This window comes from Nelusetta ayraudi, unplaced genomic scaffold, assembly GCF_046127955.1.
Source record: "Nelusetta ayraudi isolate G7.1 ecotype Tasmania unplaced genomic scaffold, CSIRO-AGI_Nayr_v1 ptg000020l, whole genome shotgun sequence".
NCBI classification, from domain to species: Eukaryota; Metazoa; Chordata; class Actinopteri; order Tetraodontiformes; family Monacanthidae; genus Nelusetta; species Nelusetta ayraudi.
The window spans coordinates 111,053-127,544 of NW_027466070.1; the positions used below are offsets into that span (position 1 = coordinate 111,053).

Below are 16,492 nucleotides of genomic sequence, written 5' to 3' on the forward strand. Positions count from 1 at the left end.
GTGGTATGGAAGTGTGGTAGCTTTTATGATCTAAAAAGTAATTTGGCCTTTTAACCGCTAGATGGCAACCGAGCAGCGCAAGGCAACTTTGAAATACGGTGATAATAAACCCGAGTCTTAGCCTAGCAGGGAGCAATGTCTCTTACAAGAGGCATTACTCATCGACACAATACAGTGAAAAAATAACTTGTGAATAATTAAAATAATTACATTTAAACAAAGGATTTTTAAATAATTCAAAAAAGTTGTAACTTGCCCCAAAAAAATTACATTATTTGTGTGAAACTGCAGGAAGACTAGCCTGAGGAGGCAAATACAGGGGCGAAATCATGTGATGCGCACTCCAACGTGACGTCATTAACCCGGAAAACCAGTACGTGGCCTTTTCAGCTTGGACGTCACAGAATTGGGAGCCCCGAGTCATCACAAAATGGTAAAATTGCATTGGTTTATTTTAGTTTGTGCTAGCACAACTCTGGTATTTTAATACAACGTTGTTCATATGGGCAGGAAACGTACATTCTTGTGAGAAGAGTAAAGACGTTGTTGTTTAAAACGCGCTTATAGCGCTTTACCGCTCCGGCTAGCAGTGCTACGTTAGCTTCCGTCCAACCTGCTCATGTAGTGTTCTGCTCCAACCGGCTGTTTTAATGGTATTTGTCGTTTAAAAAGGCATAAAACACACTGTGCTGCGATGTCGGGGGGAAAAAAACAACACCAATGTTTGTTTCACCGTTTAATCAATTCGTGTGTCCCTCTTTGGCTTCGCTGCAGGAACTGGAGGCAATGACCCGATACACCAGCCCGGTGAACCCGGCTGTGTTCCCCCACCTCACCGTCGTCCTGCTGGCCATCGGCATGTTCTTCACCGCCTGGTTCTTCGTGTATCCTCTCACAGCGTCAACGACTGGTGCTGGTTTGCGATGAAACGCAGCGAACCCGTAACACAAATAGGTTGCAGGAGTTTCAGTCAGCGCATGTTTTAAGTACGGACAACTGTTAAGGACAATTAGGACAACGTTGCCTTCGATATTAGTCGTACAGACGGACGGACGGACTATTGCAGCACCAAAAACAATGTTTTTTTGTGTGGTTTTTTTTTTTTTTTTTTTTAACTTTGTAGTAATTACGAGTAAAGTCAGTCTGTATACAACAAACGAGAGACTCATCGTTTGATAGAAATCTTCGCTGATGTTGAAGCTTAAAAACCCAGCTTGGTTGCTTAAGTCAGGTGTTGTCAATAAGGATGCAAATGATCTACAATCTACAGGTGAATTGCTCTTTCCTGCCACTACACTGTTACAATGATATTAACTGCCCTTGTAATTTAATCAATTAAATTCTTAATCAACAATTAATTGATTAATTGTTCACATCGCTAGTTGTCAACGTCTGCATGGACGTTTAGTTCCAAATTGAAGGTGGCTGCTGCTTGAAGAATATTTGCATCCAATGAGCAAAGGCCTTTCATGAGCAGCAGGAGGTATGAAAAAAAAAGACTTTATTGAGTGAAGCCTTAACGTTTGATCAGCTACGAGGTGACGTCAACGAAATACACCAGGGACGTCTACAAAGAGCTGCTGATCTCCCTGGTGGCGTCGCTCTTCATGGGCTTCGGCGTGCTCTTCCTGCTACTCTGGGTCGGCATCTACGTATGAAGGTAGGTTTTTGTTTTTTTGTTTAAAAAAAAAAAAAAAACTATTCTAAAGTCTGATTGTATGTATGATCAGACACTGGTGTCTGACCGCCTCCTCCTTTCTTTCCCTGCAGTTTCCGGTGACTGAATTAGGAGAACAACACATTCCAGTGGAACCAGCAACATCACACATCGCAGCAGAAACTGGATTTAATTGGACTGCACTGACCACAATCTGGGCTCATGGGGACGACAGTTGTCTTTTCACTAGTAAAGGAGGATTTGTACAAGCCTTTTGTCTTGCTGTGTTATTGCTGCTAATATCTGGAGTAGTTTTACTGATTTGTTCATTTCCAACAGTAATTTGAAGAGTTGACCGTCTTCCAAAGATGGGTCTGAAAATTCACTGACCTCAGGGTCGCTCCAGATTATACAATTATTACGACACCAAGGACTATTTATGGTCCGTTTGACTAGCGGCACCCTAACACCTCAATCCCCGATTAATCTTTGTGTTAAAAATAGACCTCTCTGTTTCACCTTGTCGCCAGGGTAATACTGACTTCCCTACCAATGAAGGATTACACTGGGATTAGAGTGGGATTATTTAATAAGAAAGAGAAAAAAAACATGTCTGGAGCAGGATTCAGTCGGTGAATTTGAACAGACATGAACATTGGCTTCTTACAAATCACATAAAACGGCAAACAAAAAAAAACAGACCTTTTAAATAAGGCAAGTAAACAGACAGGTTTCTCTCTGTGTTGGAAATTACAAACCTTTCCAACACAGTACTTCTAAAAATGGAACATTTCCACAGTTTGTTTTTTTTAAAGAGCAACCTTTTCCTCTTCTGTAACGTTACCCTCCTGCCTGCAGCTGAAAGAGAATTACGAAGGCCGCGCAGATTAACAGACACAATCCTCATTAATACAATACTTTCCATGGCGTGGCTGGCTCACCCTCTACTCTAAACCATTTAAGTGGCTGCTCGCGTTGCCAGACCGCGAGAGACTCTTGTTTCACTCTACTGCGCCTCTCTTTCTTCCCTAAAGTGATTCTAGTTGGTGTTTCATCTTTTCTTCAGGGACGCATCATTTACAGGAAATACAAGTTTGGCCAAAAACTTGCTGTCGTTTCTTTTCTATTTTTTAAAAAGTCTCACTTGACAAAGAATATTTAGGAAGGAAGAGACAGCTTCAAAAGCTAGATGTAAAACAGTCTGGAGCAGGTCGTCTAATCAGCCGATGCTGCTCAACGTCTCCTCTTGGCTGATGGCAGCCAACAAGGCAAGATTGTAGGATCGTCCTGAAGTGTGACAATATTAAAATCTCACTGTGCAGAAGTTTACAAGTTTCCTGCTGCACTGAGAGAAAGAAAAAAGTCTTTGCCCAAAACATCTGCCCTTCAAAACCATCCATCGACGACTCTGTTCCATCCACACGGGGCCACAGGTTGGCTCCGCTTCCGTGTCCTTTGGCATCCTCACTGTCGCGCTCTGGCGAAGGCCTCTCGCAGCCACAGCGAGTCCTCGTACAGCCGCGGGTCGCCCATGTACTCGGCCGTCCGCTTGTACAGGTAGTAGTACAGCACCGCCGCTGTGGAGTCACAAGGAGCGCAGATGAAGGGCAGCGGGCAGTGAAGGAGAACGGAGAGACGAAACGGAAGTCAGCCACTCACATGTTCTCTGGAAAACAAAGAGCGCCTGCAGACCGTCGGTCCAGACGAAGCTGTTGGAATCGAGCCACCTGAGGTTCTGGAGGAAGGAAGAAATGGCAGGGATGACGGCTGAGCTGTGCACTTCACTGAACTCTTTGATCGGCGTTTGTACGCACCATCACCCAGCAGTGGAAGATGATGCTGAGGGTCAGGTAGACGGCCGAGACCAGCAGCAGAGCGCGGAACCTCTGCAGCAGCACGGACACCAGGCCCACCTGGAACACGTAGGTGTTGAACATCATCAGCAGGATGATGATCACGTTGAACAGGATGCCGATGTCCTGGATGCTGCAGGGACGGAGGAGGAGGACGGTGGGAGAAGAAAGTACAGGGAAACATTTTTTAATTGAAAATGACAAAAGAAAAAAAAAAACATGTCCTGCTGTTTGTTCTTGTGGAGAGACTGGTACAACAAGCCTCTGAATAATGACACTTCCTGATAAACAGGTGCAGTAGCTGATATTTAAAGGACCAGTGTGTCAAATTCTGTAGCATCTGATGGCAAGAAAGCGCATTGCAAACCCTGTTAACGTCGACCTCTGCTCTCGGAATTTTGATTCTTTGGTTTCTTTGTTCAGATTGTTCCATAAGCACAACGTTCCATCAATTTCGTTGAGTGGCAGCGGGGTTTTTTTTTCATGAGCCTTCAACATAATTTGCAGGATACAATAATTCACAAGTTCTAGCAGCTGTGATGCAACAGTAAAATCACGCAACCACATTCTAGCTTTCCAGGAAGATCAGTGTTTAAACGACACGTAAGTTTAAAGTTAAAAACCTGACTGGAACCCACAAGTTTCCAGGGCTTGCTAGATTCTGCGGACTTACATGAAGAGCACCAGCTGGATGACCGCTGCTGATCTTAGCAGTTCGCTGAAGGAGTTCACAAAGAGGTCAAAGGCCAGCAGCGTCAGCTGGATGAGCAGCACCAGTGAATAGTTCCCAGTCTGAAGCATCTTGCTACTGTTAAATCCGTCCAAAGTCGTGACGAGCACTCGATGATGGGACCAGTCTGGGCCTGGGGTTCACGACATAGCGCAGCCGACACACTGCAATAGAAGCTCCTCCAGTTTGTTTTCCTCTTTTGTGGCCCTCCTGCTCCACCAGCTCCTCACGCAGGTGCACGAGCACCCAGTCCGATGTCCTCACAGCTGATGCTGATGCTGATGCTGCATTTCCTGCGGGAATGAACAAAAGCTGTGAAGCTCCAGACGCGACTAAAGCATCGTCAGGCACGGTGAAAAGACCGCGGCTCGGTCACGGTGCAGCCTGCACCGCCGCCGCCTCCAACGCAGTAGTTCCATCGCTGGTTCTACGAATCTAATATAACCTTGGAGCGAAGCCAGACGTTATACCGCGAAGGCTGCAGTTAATCTGAGGGGCAGCCGCGGAGAATTAGCGCTAATTGCTATTTTTTCTTCTTCTTCTTTTTTTTTTTTAACAATCACTTATTTAAAGCTCATTTTACACGCGTGGGCGGTGTTCACTAAAACTTCGGGGAACTCCTCCCACCAATAACACTTTCCTCTCTTCTACAGGCACGTTTTGGTTTGTTTGTTTGTTTGTTTGTTTCCCCTTTTTGTAGTGGTGGTCACGTAGCGGAGGAACTACGTAACGGACGCCACGCAGCAGAAACATTTGAGTCAGCTGAGTCAACTTACCAGATAACCGGTTCAGTCGAGTCGAGTCGAGCTAAAACGAAGCGATAAATCCATTGTGGTGAAGCGGTTTGTTTGGTCTGGTCTTTTTCGCGACCACGCACAGCTACACAATCTGTGTTTCCGCTGCTGCCTTCAAAGCGGCAACATGTATTTCCGTAAGATCCATGGTAACGACACATTTACCGTAATGGTGGTAATAAGGACTCCAAGAACTGCAGAGGCGAACAGAGGCTCCGGCTCGTTGGGATGGATAGATAGATAGATAGATAGATAGATAGATAGACAGATTTCTAATGTTACTTAATTGACACTCACGTCCCTGTTTTCATTCATTCATTCATTCATTCATTCATTCATCTTCTATACCCGCTTATTCCTATTCAGGGTGACGGGGGTCTGCTGGAGCCTCTCCCAGCTGTCTTAGGGCGAAGGCAGGGTACACCCTGGACAAGTCGCCAGTTCATCGCAGGGCCACATAGAGACACACAACCATTCACACTCACATTCACACTTACGGACAATTTAGAATGTTCAATTGACCTCACATGCATGTTTTTGGAGTGTGGGAGGAAGCCGGAGAACCCGGAGAGAACCCACGCAGACACAGGGAGAACATGCAAACTCCACACAGAAAGGTGTTTTTTTTTTTGCATTTCATTGGGTTTTTGATGTCCTCCATCTTTCTGCCTTAATATAACTTGATTAGAAGTAATGTAATTGGGTTTTATTTATTTACCTACTTATTTATTTATTTATTATTCATGGTTGCTAATGGGTTCTCAAATCACCCTTTTTTCTTTGACTCTGAAATGACTATTGTGAGATTTTCTCTGGGACTATGGTGTGTTGTGTTGTTTGTTGTTTGTGTATCTGTGTTGTAACTTGTTATATGTCTGAGCCCCCTCTTATAAGCTTAATTAACTTCTCTGGGGTGACCCCGTTTCACATGTCCTTTGCATGTCTTTATATGTGATAAACTTGTTGATTGATTCATTCATTCAAGCATTCATTCATTCATTCATTCATTCATTTGTATATTTTTAAGCAACTTCTGACAGAACATTTTACTGTTTTAACCTACATTGTAAATTGTCTTTGAGGACTTTGTAAAGCGCTCTACAAATTTAAAAAAAGAAAAAAAAAAGAAAAATGCATCAGTGGAAAAACATAATTCATTCAATTCAAACATAAATCAATTTTAGCCATTTAAAACTCAATAACAGGTCAGTGCATAACATTTTATAAGCGCTATTCGCTTTAAAGGCCGTTATGTCACTCGAAGTGACGAGTTCTGCGAGGTGTGGCGTTGTCTACACGAGACATTACGGTAATACTGGACATGACGCGGTTCTCGCTTCCATCTAGCGGCCGTGGTGGGCATCGCAACACCGATTAAGTGGGAGGGGGGTTGGTAGTGGGACACCTGTATCCGGCGCGCGCACAGACACGGTGTCGTCGAGGTCCCCCGCGTGTGAAAACAGGGTCACGAGCGACGCGCGGCCACCCCGAAGAAGGGGCGTTTGTTTTCGAAACATCTGTTTGGACGCGGCAGGGGAGCCACCGAGCAACAGGTACGTTGTCTTCATTCATTATTATTATTCATGGGTTGTTGTCTTGTTCAGTAATGTCGATTGTGTTTGGATGTTGGTGGGCGCCAACCTGTTGTGAACTTCGTTGCTTCTCTCACCCCGTGACTGAACTGCAACTCAGTTGTTTTGTGTTTGTTTGTTTGTTTGTTTGTTGTAACTTTCCGTTTGCTTTCTCAATTATCTATTTAATTCACTGTTGTGACACCAGGGGGTCACGGTTGTAAATTAGCCCTCCTTGTCACACTTGGCTGCGGCCTCACGTTGACACAGCGGAGTTCCCGTTTAGTCCCTTTAAGACTTTAAATGGCCCCACGATGTTGTAAAAGTCGACCGTGTTTCTCCACCTGTGCGAGTCTCCGCTGCTGAATGTGGGAATTCGACACCGAGTCGTTGATGAGATGCGCGTTGGAAAGGGTTTGTTGTTTTGTTTTATTTGAACTGTGGAGGAGCTGTTGGGTTTCCTGGGAGTCTGGTTCTGGCACATGTCAAATCCTTTCAATATTATGTTTACACAAGGATCTTGGCCCTGGGATTGACTATATAGCTCAGGGGCGGGCAAACTAAAGCTCCAGGTATTTAGCTCTTTATCGGAATGACTCTTAAACACTGAAAACATGGACGAAACGCAGCTATTTTTGAACCTGCTTACTATTATTATCTTTTCTTCAAGTTCGGCGGGCCGGATTAAAAGGTTTAACGGGCGCATATGGCCAGTTAAACCATGTATAGCTTCAATGAGCTATAGCTTATTGAAGGACTGATGCTGTAATGAATGAAGTGGATGCACAATTATTCTTAGAATGCACTTTGCACCTTCACGGCGGACTCACTTTTATTGAAATAATATTCCAGTTTTTCTCACAAGTTGTTACACCGTGTTTGACTATTTGCAGACTCGGGTTCTTCCAAGTAGAAGCAGCACCTTCTGTCCTGTTTAAGTGCTTTCAATCTGCCATTGTATCTTCCAGAAGTCGCCTTCAGACGAATGACCTACATTTTTTTTTTTTTTTACCCTAAAGTAATATTTACCCTGTGCATCCAGTGACTAAACGTCAAAACTGTGGTTTTCTTTAGGTCAATTTGTGTGTCCTCCCGCCTGCTGAGAGTACACACACACACACACACACACACACACACACACGTGTTTCCACATGACTTTCCACTGTCCTGTTTTCTCTTCTGCACACATCCTGGTGCAAAGTCATCAGCGCTCGCTGCGGTATCGACTCCGCCGTGTTTAAACTTCTCCCAAGATAAACAGCCGCGCCGCGTCACATGAGTCCAAAGCGACGTGCCATCAAACCAAATGCAGGAAGCGCTTACGTAACCTGTGTTGGATGAAGGCATGTTTCTGCACCAGCTGGACGTGATGTGTGAGGTCACAAGCTCCGTTTGCATGTCGTGTGAGGCGAACCGACCTGGGAGGTGCCATGTCAAGTTTTACGTATTCTTTTTTGACGCTTTCTGGAGCATTAAAGCAAATTCAGAGCGGTCGGAGCTAAACTACGACAGTTTGCTGCTAATCTAAATCCTGGAGTTTATATAAACTGGTCATGTATAAGGTTTTAATCAACATGCTGCTTCTGCTTTTTTAAAGTCTCGTAGTGATTCTCACTGGAAAAAAACAAAAAACAAAATATATATTTATATTTATATATAAAAAGAATTTGTAAAATTGAACGCTAAACCCAAGCAGAGCCGCTAGCCGATAACCACGACTCGTTCCGGCCGTCTCTGCCGTGCAGTGATGTCCCAGTGGCTGGACGACGGCCTGGTGCTGGAGGGCGAAGGCAGCGGCGAGGCCGTGCTGTTGAGCCCCCGGCAGCGGACCCTCCCGCCGAGCCCCATGCCCAGCCGGGTCCGCAGCCCCCTGGCCTCACCCAGCACCAGAGAGGGCGTGCCGGGGAGCCCGCAGGCCGAGACCATGGGGAAGGCCCGGGAGCTGTTTGTGCTCTGTGACAAAGAGGGCAAAGGTTTCATTACAAAGCGAGACATGCAGGTGAGCAGAAGAAAAACATGTTTTGCAGAACAATTGCAAAAAAAAATTCAGTGTTGAAATGTGTTGTGATGTTTTCTGCGCTCAGAGGCTACAGGGGGAGCTACCGCTGTCCCCCGAGCAGCTGGAGGAAGTGTTTGAGAGTCTGGACCGGAAGAGCAACGGCTTCCTCACCCCTGCAGAGTTCAACACAGGCCTCGGTGAGCTGCACCCCTCTGGGAGTCACACTTCTACACCTCGGCCAGGTGGAGGAGGTTGTCTCCTTCTTCAGCAGTTCTTCCAGAATCCATGGCTTCTGGGCTACTCCCGCATTATGTTGCCCCATAGAGAATGCACAATAGTTTCTTCTTCCCATCATGCATCTGTAACTCAATCAGCCAATCAGAATGACCATGTAATGTGACATCGCGCTAGGAATAAAGTCTTTTCTGGAGATTTTCTGGCTTTTAGAAAATTTATAGAACGATGTCCAGAATTTGAAAACACACAATAGAAACATTTGTTATGAATCGTGATTTTGGTCAAGGCCGTTTATTTTTGTGGTCTGTGGGAAAATGCATTTTTTTGGCAGCAGGGAGTTTTGCTGCAGTACCTCGAGGGGCCACTAGTTAAAAAAAAAAAAATTGTTCCATCTTATTGGTTGTCACAATTCGTCCATGCTGTTACCCTATTTCCTCCTCATTTTTCCTGTTAAAGTGATCTTGCGAAAGTCATTTCCTGCTTTTGTAGCAACTATTTAAAAATATAAACACCAACCTTCTGAAAATGTTTCCTAATGACTTGGAGCAAAATCTCTTCGGTGCAGCTGCCTTGCGAGGTCACAGAAACCCGAGTGCCTGGTTTTCTCTGTGTGGCTGTGCTGCAGGTGAGCTGGTGGGGCCGGATGAGACCACGGAACTGGATGGAGTTGGAGGGGAGACCAGGGCCGGAGCCAACGAGACCCAGGACCCTGCTACACTGAAGCTGATCGACGTCCTGACGGAGCTGGGAGCCGACAAAGTCTTCAAAGAGTGAGATGGTTCAGACGCTGCCCCCTGCTGTTCACTGCCAGTATTAGAATCCAGGCTCTGCACTCAAGGCCACGGTCACGCGGACATGAACGCCACATCTTGAGATAAATGTTGTGTTGACTCACAAGAACAGTGGAGACCAGTTTCTCCTGCGTAGTGGCTTCAGGTGGTTTCGAGTTTCATTTTGTTTCGAATGGCAGCTTTGGCGGTGATGTCCCTGCCCAGCTAGCGAGCTATTAGCGCCTCAGAGCGAAACCAAACTCCCGCTAAAACCAGTCGGTGCTATAAGAGGGGAAACTCGTTGCCTACAGCGCCTCACTTTTGTTTTTTCCTCGAAAACCATCCAGCCCCAGTCAGTCTAATCACCATAGCGACAGCTGGTGTTGCAGCAGCTTCTGGCACTTCTTTGTCCTACTTAACAGGTGGCTAGCGGCGCTTGTTTTGTTCTTTTGGTCACAGCTGATTGGAAGCTGGTTGGTCATGGAATTCAACGTAATCCCAAGATAAACTTTAGGTTTAAGTTTAAAGAAGCATTTTGTCTAAGCTTGGAAAGATTGACATGCAAGACTTGAGAGGCAGAATCTTGGAAACTCGCAAAGCAAAGATTTGTTTTCAGACAGATGAATAAACTTGAGTCCAAAACATCGAGCTAAAGTATCTTCCTGTCAATCTCACTTTGTTAATTTCATGATAAAAAGGGTTATTTTTTGTCTTTTGTCTTTTCCTCTAACGCTGTGTTGTCTTGTTGTTTGTCAGCGAGGAGCGATTCTGCTCTCTGTGGCACGACCTGCAGAAAGACAAACCAGAGCTTCTGGGGATCCTGGAGGGCGTCCTGGTCCACGCAGTGTCCCACCTGCAGGACTCCACCAGGGAGAGGGATGGTCTGGAGCAGGCGCTACGCAGGTATCATTGGCTGAAGGTGAAAAACTCTGTGAAATTTACCTCAGATGCTACACTTTGTACTTTGCTTTGGTTCCTTTTTTTTTTTCTCTTAAAGACGGGAGAACGAGCACGATCAATTCGTTCGCTCCATATATGAAGAAATGGACAGCCAAATCCGAGAGGAGAGGGACAAGCGGCAGAGCCAGGTACAGACGAGTGACCTTTTACCTCGGATGCTACTGAGAACGACGGTATTGACGGTCTGCTCACTCGTGGTTTAAATCAAGGAAAGTGTCCGGCAGAAGCAGATCGGGAAACTGGAGGAGAAGCTGAAGATGCGGGAGCAAGAGCTGGAGAGCACGCTGAGCAGACAGAGAGAGGTGAGCGTCTCAACGTCAAACAAACATGAAATTGTCAAGTAGACCAAGAAGGGAGCCGTGCGGAACGCCTCATCCAGGGAAAAACAATAAAAGAAAACCCTGTGTGCCTGCCGTTTGGTCTGACAGCTGGACTCCAGGGTCCAGCAGGTGAGCAGCGAGCAGGCCGACGTCCGGCTGCAGAACCAGCAGCTGCGCAGCATCAACACGCAGCTGCAGCAGCAGCTGGAGGGCGGCAGGGAGCAGCTGCAGTCCACCCTGGCTCAGCTCCGGCTGCTGGAGCACAATGCCGCCCAGGAGCAGGACGCCAGGCAGAGGTGAGGCACCAGGGGCCCAGAACTGAGAGCTGGGTTATTTTTATTTGTATTTTTTTTTTATTGGAGTTGTGAGGGTTTGATTCTTGGGATTTTTCTGGAGGCATCATAAAATGTGACACCGTCAAACTTCACCTTTGATTGGCTGTGATGCAGAAACGTCCTGAGGGTGTCGAGGAACATCCAGAAGGAGAAGGAGAGTCTTGTGAGACAGCTGGACCTGCTCAGGTAGCTAGTCCTCCTGTCTGTCGTCACTGTTGTTGCTGCTTTTTGTGTGTGTGTGTTCCGACTCAAACTGATTCAAAATTCAAGATCTTTATTGTCAAAATGCAAGCACAGCAAAACTTTGAGGAGTCTTTCCGCTTTCACATGGGTTTCACACAGAAAAACACAAAAAATAGAAAGTAGCAATAGCAAGTTGTTTTTTTGTTTTGTTTTTTATAGAAATATAGCAAATACAAAAAAAGTTGAAAAAATAATAGATATTGAATATATGACATATAGGACATTATATAATTGCAGAATGAAATTAAGTAACGCAACAGTAATTTCATCAATTCATACAAATCAATAACTGCTTGAACTTGGACCCCACTGCGATGATGGTGATGATGATGATGATGATGATGATGATGATGGTGATGAAACGGCTCTTCCGTCTCGGCGGCAGGGACATGAACCGGCGTCTGCGGGACGAGAAGGACGCCCAGCAGTCCCAGCGGAGGGTTAGTCACTCCCGACACTCTGTCCTCCCGTCTCTCCCGCTAAACTATTACCTCAGCGAGGAGCTTAGCGCGCCGTGGACGCAGAAGATCTTCCCGACCTAGGCTCCGCCCCCCTGCCGCCGCCGGGCCGCCACGCTTCCTTCCATCCGCTGGACAATCATTGTTGACTGTGGTGGGAGGCGGCTGTTAATGTTTGGCTCTCGGTTGACGGATTATTCAGGCCATGTCAGCGATGTTGTGTCTTCATGAAGAAAGAGGAAAAAAAAGTGCTGTGTTCCTCGAGGAAAGGTTGTGTTTATAATTGTTGATAAGTACTGTATATAGCTTTATTTATGCCCTCCGTCAGCTTCGACAATTATAATAAAGCCCTTTGTTCCAATTTGTTGGAGTGATGATCTTTGAGCGCACTACTAATCTTTACAAATCGATATTCAATATATTAGATGTCATCTGTCGGAACTTCTCTTGTGTTTATTGGAATTTGCATGGATTTGTTTAAAAAGAATAGTTCTGCTGCATTTCTTTAGACTCTATTGACACACACTGACAGTTTTTTTCAAATGTAAAATATAAATTATTAATTGGCTTTTTTGCTCAAGATTATTCTCATTATTGTTTGGCAGTTGTTTTTTTTTTAAAGCTCAACCTTCCATCCGCGTGAACACATTTTCTGTACGGTAGTTGGAAAAAAAGTTTGGACTCCCCTAAAATTTAACTCAAGTATTGTCATTAAATATTTGCATCAGAATTTGATTGTGTTTCAAAAGGTTTGGCTGCATCAGAGTCGCACAAACAAAAAATTTAAATTATTTGTTGTTTATTGTGAAGATAAAACAAAAGAGAACAAATTTCCCGTAGTTCTTGGATGTGTTGCAAAAGGACGGCCGTGTGGGTGAATGTCGGTAGCTGCACTCAAATAAACTGATTAACTGATTCTTGGCGCAGTACAACACACCACAATAGCACCAGATGTCCAAAAACTTTTTTCCACCGCTGTATTTCCAAAGCTTCAATCCTTAACGCTCCTCATGTTTCCTGCCTCGCTCTCCTGCACACACCTTTTTTTTTTAGGCTCCAAAGTTCCCAGCTCCTCTGCAGAAGAAAGGGTCAGTCGTAGGTCACTACTTTCTGCAGGACAAGCCGGTCAAAAGGTCGGTATGACTTCCTGGTGTCCTCACCAGTCTGCTGCTGTGTTTTGCAAACGGGGAGCAGCACAACTAAAGCTGTGTGTGTGTGTGTGTGTGTGTGTGTGTGTGTGTGTGTGTGTGTGTGTGTGTGTGTGTGTGTGTGTGTGTGTGTGTGTGTGTTCTGAAGACAGCTGAACTCAGCCGATGAGTGTGAACCGGACAGCGAGGTGACAAGCGCCTCCAAGAGACGGCAGCCGTCAGGTAGCGACGGGTGTGACAGTGTTGAGCAGGTGCAAGCACAGGTAAATTGGGTCCTTCCTCCGTCTGCATCTTCACACATATCTGTTATTCATGGTCATTCACTCATTCCCATGAGGACGATAACCGTAACCAAGGGCAGTTGCAATAACCTGCTGAACTTCATTTACTGAATGTCATTTGCTTTCTTGTTACATTTTGCACTCCATACTGTGAATCTGACGTTGCCCTGTAGCATCATTTGTTAATATTATTAGTTATGTCTTATCTATTTTATCTATTTTTATGTCGTTTTAGTTTATTTTTATTGTATTTTATTTTAGTTCAGTTTATTTTAGTTTAGTCTGTCTGTCGGTCGGTCGGTCGCTACAACAACATGTGACATTAAGTTCTGGTGCCTCTGCCTTTTTTTGGTTCCAGAGCACCACTGTCAGCAGTCAGCGGCTGTTCAAGGTGATGTTCCTGGGAAACTCCGGAGTGGGTAAGACCTCCTTCATCCAGCACTACTGCACCGGACGCTCAAACAGCAAAATAAGCGCCACTGTCGGTAAGACTTCTCTCTTACATTACAATCACTCATCAGTGTTTTCTACCGATCAACAGAGCGCAGTGAACTCAGACATGCTGATCCATCATGGACGATCAGCCCCACGTGATGTCACAAAGGGGACTTGTACCCCCTAGTCCCTCTCTGCCCTGTTTTTTTGGCCCCATCCCAACTGTCCAAAGGTCCAAGTGATTATCAGTTTGAGCAGGAGGCTGCCAACAGGGGGCTAAATATACTATATGTAGAGATAATTGGATAATTAATGATGCAAGGGTGCTACACTGGAGTCTGTGCTGGGAAAAAAAACATCTAAAAATGTGCAGAATCGGCGACCATTAACAGAACACTTCCATGTTTCACGACTATTTGCTTTGCGTTGAAATAACAATTAAACGCAATGTTTTTACAACTTGTAGGTAAGGAAAAACAATTATGACTGCAGAAGTTCAGATAGGTGGACAGGTCCAGCAAGGCATCTGTTTTAGCAGGAGGTTGTAAACACAGGGCTAATGGATGATGATGTTCTGTCTGAGTTAAGCATGCTGACTGGTGCAAAACCTTGTATTTCCCACAGCCATCGATTTCCAGATGAAGACTATAAGCTTGGGCTCCACCACTGTCACCCTTCAGCTGTGGGACACAGCAGGACAGGAGAGGTCTGACTTTTCTGTCATCATGTCATCTTTTTTTTTAAAATAATTTTTCATGTTTTCGGAACTTTCTTGGTCTCTGTTTTCCGCCCGTCAGGTTCCGCAGCATCACGGAGCAGTACTACCGCAAGGCCGACGGCATCCTGGCCATGTACGACCTCACCGACGTCTCCTCCTTCACCGCCGTCAGAGGCTGGATGGACTCGGTGAAGGTGAGCCGCGCCATGCAAAACGCTCTGTCTCATTTTGACTACGCACTGGGGCTAAATGAGCAACAACCTGGCGTTGTCTAACGTCCACGGTTTACTCCTGTGTGTGCGTGTGTGTGGCTCCTCCCTCCAGGAGAAGGCTGGTGACGGCGTGGTGCTGATGCTGCTGGCCAACAAGCTGGACCAGGCCGACGGTGGGAGGGCGGTGACGGCGCTGCAGGGGCAGAAGCTCGCTGAGGTGAAGCTGCTTTGAGTATTCAAATCAAGCAAACAAACCAAACCGAGCGGCCAATCAAATCTCTGCAGCTCAAATCCAGCTGACCGCCCGCCCGGCCGTTTGTTCCTGCAGCAACACCAGGCGCTGTTCTTCGAGTGCAGCGCCCAAAGCGGGAGGAACCTGGAGGAGTTGATGATGGAGATGGCCAGGTAGGGCGGCTTCTTGACGTGCACTCACCTCAAGAGCGTGCACATGCTTCAGCGCAGCGGAGGGGGAAGACGGAGGCAAATTCATCAAGCTGTTGAGTGGCTGAAATGTGTGTATCATAATGTAGGCTGCTGGGTCGTGGAAATAATAATGATAATGATGATGATGATGATGATGATGATAATAATTATACATATATATATATATATATATGTATACGTATATGTATATGTATATACAGTATGTATGTACTGTATATAAATGTATTTTGTACGTTCTACTTTTAACTATGCTTTGTAATATACATATATATATATGTATATATATATGTGTATATATACATATAAATAAATCAAAAGTAAGTCAGATTTGAAAAACCACCAATCTGAAGCATTTTTCTTTTTCTGGCTAATTGAAAATGACCAGGACCAATCAGAGGAGGAGAAAGAGGCTTAGGGTCATTATGAGGGAAAACGGGAAGTTACTTCGAGCTAGTAAACGACAGCTGTGTAGGCGTGTAGGCCTCAGACTGATGATCAAACCTGTAAGAACTTTTCCTCGTTAGATGAAGAGCGAGGAACTGAAGGAACTGAAGGGTTTTTTTCACTCTCTGTTCCAGGATGTTGGTGTCTCAGCACGACCGGCAGTGTGAGGACGTCCTCACGCTGACCAACAACACCGAGAGGCGACGCTGCTGCACGTGAATGGAGGAGAACCGATGGAGAACATCCTGAAGCTCCGTCTGCATCAGAAACACTCCCACAGTCCCGCACTCAATTGTAGCATGTTTTTGTAATCCAACAACAATAAATGTATCAATGCTGGGTTGTTTTTATTTAAAACTTTGCGTCGACCAGACAAAGGAGTCCTTTTTGTTCAGGTCCCAGGTTCCGCTTCTGCAGTTCCAGATTTGTGTTTTCCGTCATACTCAATCAGACTGGTATTTAGTAGTATTTAGCCCTCTGTTTGCAGCCACCTGCTACACCTGATGCTGCACTGGACCTTTAAAGTGTTTGGAAGGGGAACAAAAACAAGGTAGGCTCAGAGGGGCGGAGCCTAAACATCTGGCTGGGAGTGTGGTCACTAAACTTGATGTCCTTTGTGACATCACAGAGGGCAAATCTTCGTGAAAAGTGTAGTAAGGCAAAAAGACAGGAAACATCCAAAAGTATTATTATTATTATTATTATTATTATTATTATTATTATTATTATTATTATCATTATTATTATTATTATTATTATCTGGGACTTCATACAAGCTGCTCATGCCGGTAAACAAGCAGCAGGGGGCAGCACCGGTCTCCCCAGGGCTCCTGGAGCTGCGTGTCTTGCCAGAAGAGGGCAGACCTTTTGGAAGTCAGACTCT

General features: G+C 45.4%; 3 protein-coding genes across 5 annotated transcripts; 2 read left to right on the forward strand and 1 right to left on the reverse strand.

Moving 5' to 3' along the window:
* Nucleotides 1–305: 305 nt before the first annotated feature.
* On the forward strand, nucleotides 306–1,926 carry tmem258 (transmembrane protein 258). Its single transcript, XM_076027170.1, has 4 exons — nucleotides 306–433; nucleotides 775–884; nucleotides 1,532–1,660; nucleotides 1,771–1,926. The coding sequence occupies exons 1-3, from the start codon at nucleotides 431–433 to the stop codon at nucleotides 1,656–1,658; spliced, it is 240 nt and encodes a 79-aa protein (XP_075883285.1). The 5' UTR covers nucleotides 306–430; the 3' UTR covers nucleotides 1,659–1,660; nucleotides 1,771–1,926.
* A 297-nt stretch (nucleotides 1,927–2,223) lies between these two features.
* tmem138 (transmembrane protein 138) lies at nucleotides 2,224–5,175 on the reverse strand. The gene is made up of 5 exons (XM_076027169.1): nucleotides 5,017–5,175; nucleotides 4,184–4,533; nucleotides 3,472–3,643; nucleotides 3,317–3,392; nucleotides 2,224–3,234 (listed from the first exon to the last, which is right to left on the reverse strand). The coding sequence occupies exons 2-5, from the start codon at nucleotides 4,309–4,311 to the stop codon at nucleotides 3,122–3,124; spliced, it is 489 nt and encodes a 162-aa protein (XP_075883284.1). The 5' UTR covers nucleotides 4,312–4,533; nucleotides 5,017–5,175; the 3' UTR covers nucleotides 2,224–3,121.
* A 1,253-nt stretch (nucleotides 5,176–6,428) lies between these two features.
* Nucleotides 6,429–16,151, forward strand: cracr2b (calcium release activated channel regulator 2B). 3 transcript variants are annotated; one of them, XM_076027172.1, is made up of 18 exons: nucleotides 6,429–6,587; nucleotides 8,351–8,604; nucleotides 8,690–8,801; nucleotides 9,467–9,611; nucleotides 10,368–10,514; nucleotides 10,609–10,699; nucleotides 10,781–10,873; nucleotides 11,000–11,187; nucleotides 11,341–11,412; nucleotides 11,855–11,909; nucleotides 12,981–13,060; nucleotides 13,224–13,338; nucleotides 13,715–13,841; nucleotides 14,416–14,497; nucleotides 14,589–14,703; nucleotides 14,834–14,938; nucleotides 15,050–15,126; nucleotides 15,744–16,151. In XM_076027172.1, exons 2-18 carry the CDS (start codon nucleotides 8,353–8,355, stop codon nucleotides 15,826–15,828), a joined length of 1,941 nt encoding a protein of 646 aa, XP_075883287.1. In that variant the 5' UTR covers nucleotides 6,429–6,587; nucleotides 8,351–8,352; the 3' UTR covers nucleotides 15,829–16,151. The 3 variants fall into 3 exon arrangements, with proteins under 3 accessions (XP_075883287.1, XP_075883289.1, XP_075883288.1); XM_076027174.1 differs by lacking the exons at nucleotides 13,715–13,841; nucleotides 14,416–14,497; nucleotides 14,589–14,703; ... (1 more) ...; nucleotides 15,050–15,126; nucleotides 15,744–16,151 and having other exon boundaries at nucleotides 13,228–13,338; XM_076027173.1 differs by lacking the exons at nucleotides 12,981–13,060; nucleotides 13,224–13,338; nucleotides 13,715–13,841; ... (3 more) ...; nucleotides 15,050–15,126; nucleotides 15,744–16,151 and having other exon boundaries at nucleotides 11,855–12,288.
* The last annotated feature ends 341 nt before the right edge of the window (nucleotides 16,152–16,492 follow it).

Bases quoted from the DNA above. Each gene is read 5' to 3' on its own strand.
- cracr2b (XM_076027172.1), top strand. From the start codon at position 8,353: ATGTCCCAGTGGCTGGACGACGGCCTGGTGCTGGAGGGCGAAGGCAGC. The intron at 13,842-14,415 runs GTAAGACTTCTC...TATTTCCCACAG, and splicing joins CAAAATAAGCGCCACTGTCG to CCATCGATTTCCAGATGAAG. The intron at 14,498-14,588 runs GTCTGACTTTTC...TCCGCCCGTCAG, and splicing joins GACACAGCAGGACAGGAGAG to GTTCCGCAGCATCACGGAGC.
- tmem258 (XM_076027170.1), top strand. The intron at 885-1,531 runs GTATCCTCTCAC...ACGTTTGATCAG, and splicing joins TTCACCGCCTGGTTCTTCGT to CTACGAGGTGACGTCAACGA.
- tmem138 (XM_076027169.1), bottom strand. From the start codon at position 4,311: ATGCTTCAGACTGGGAACTATTCACTGGTGCTGCTCATCCAGCTGACG. The intron at 3,393-3,471 runs GTGCGTACAAAC...TCCTTCCTCCAG, and splicing joins TCTTCCACTGCTGGGTGATG to AACCTCAGGTGGCTCGATTC. The intron at 3,235-3,316 runs GTGAGTGGCTGA...GTGACTCCACAG, and splicing joins CTTTGTTTTCCAGAGAACAT to CGGCGGTGCTGTACTACTAC.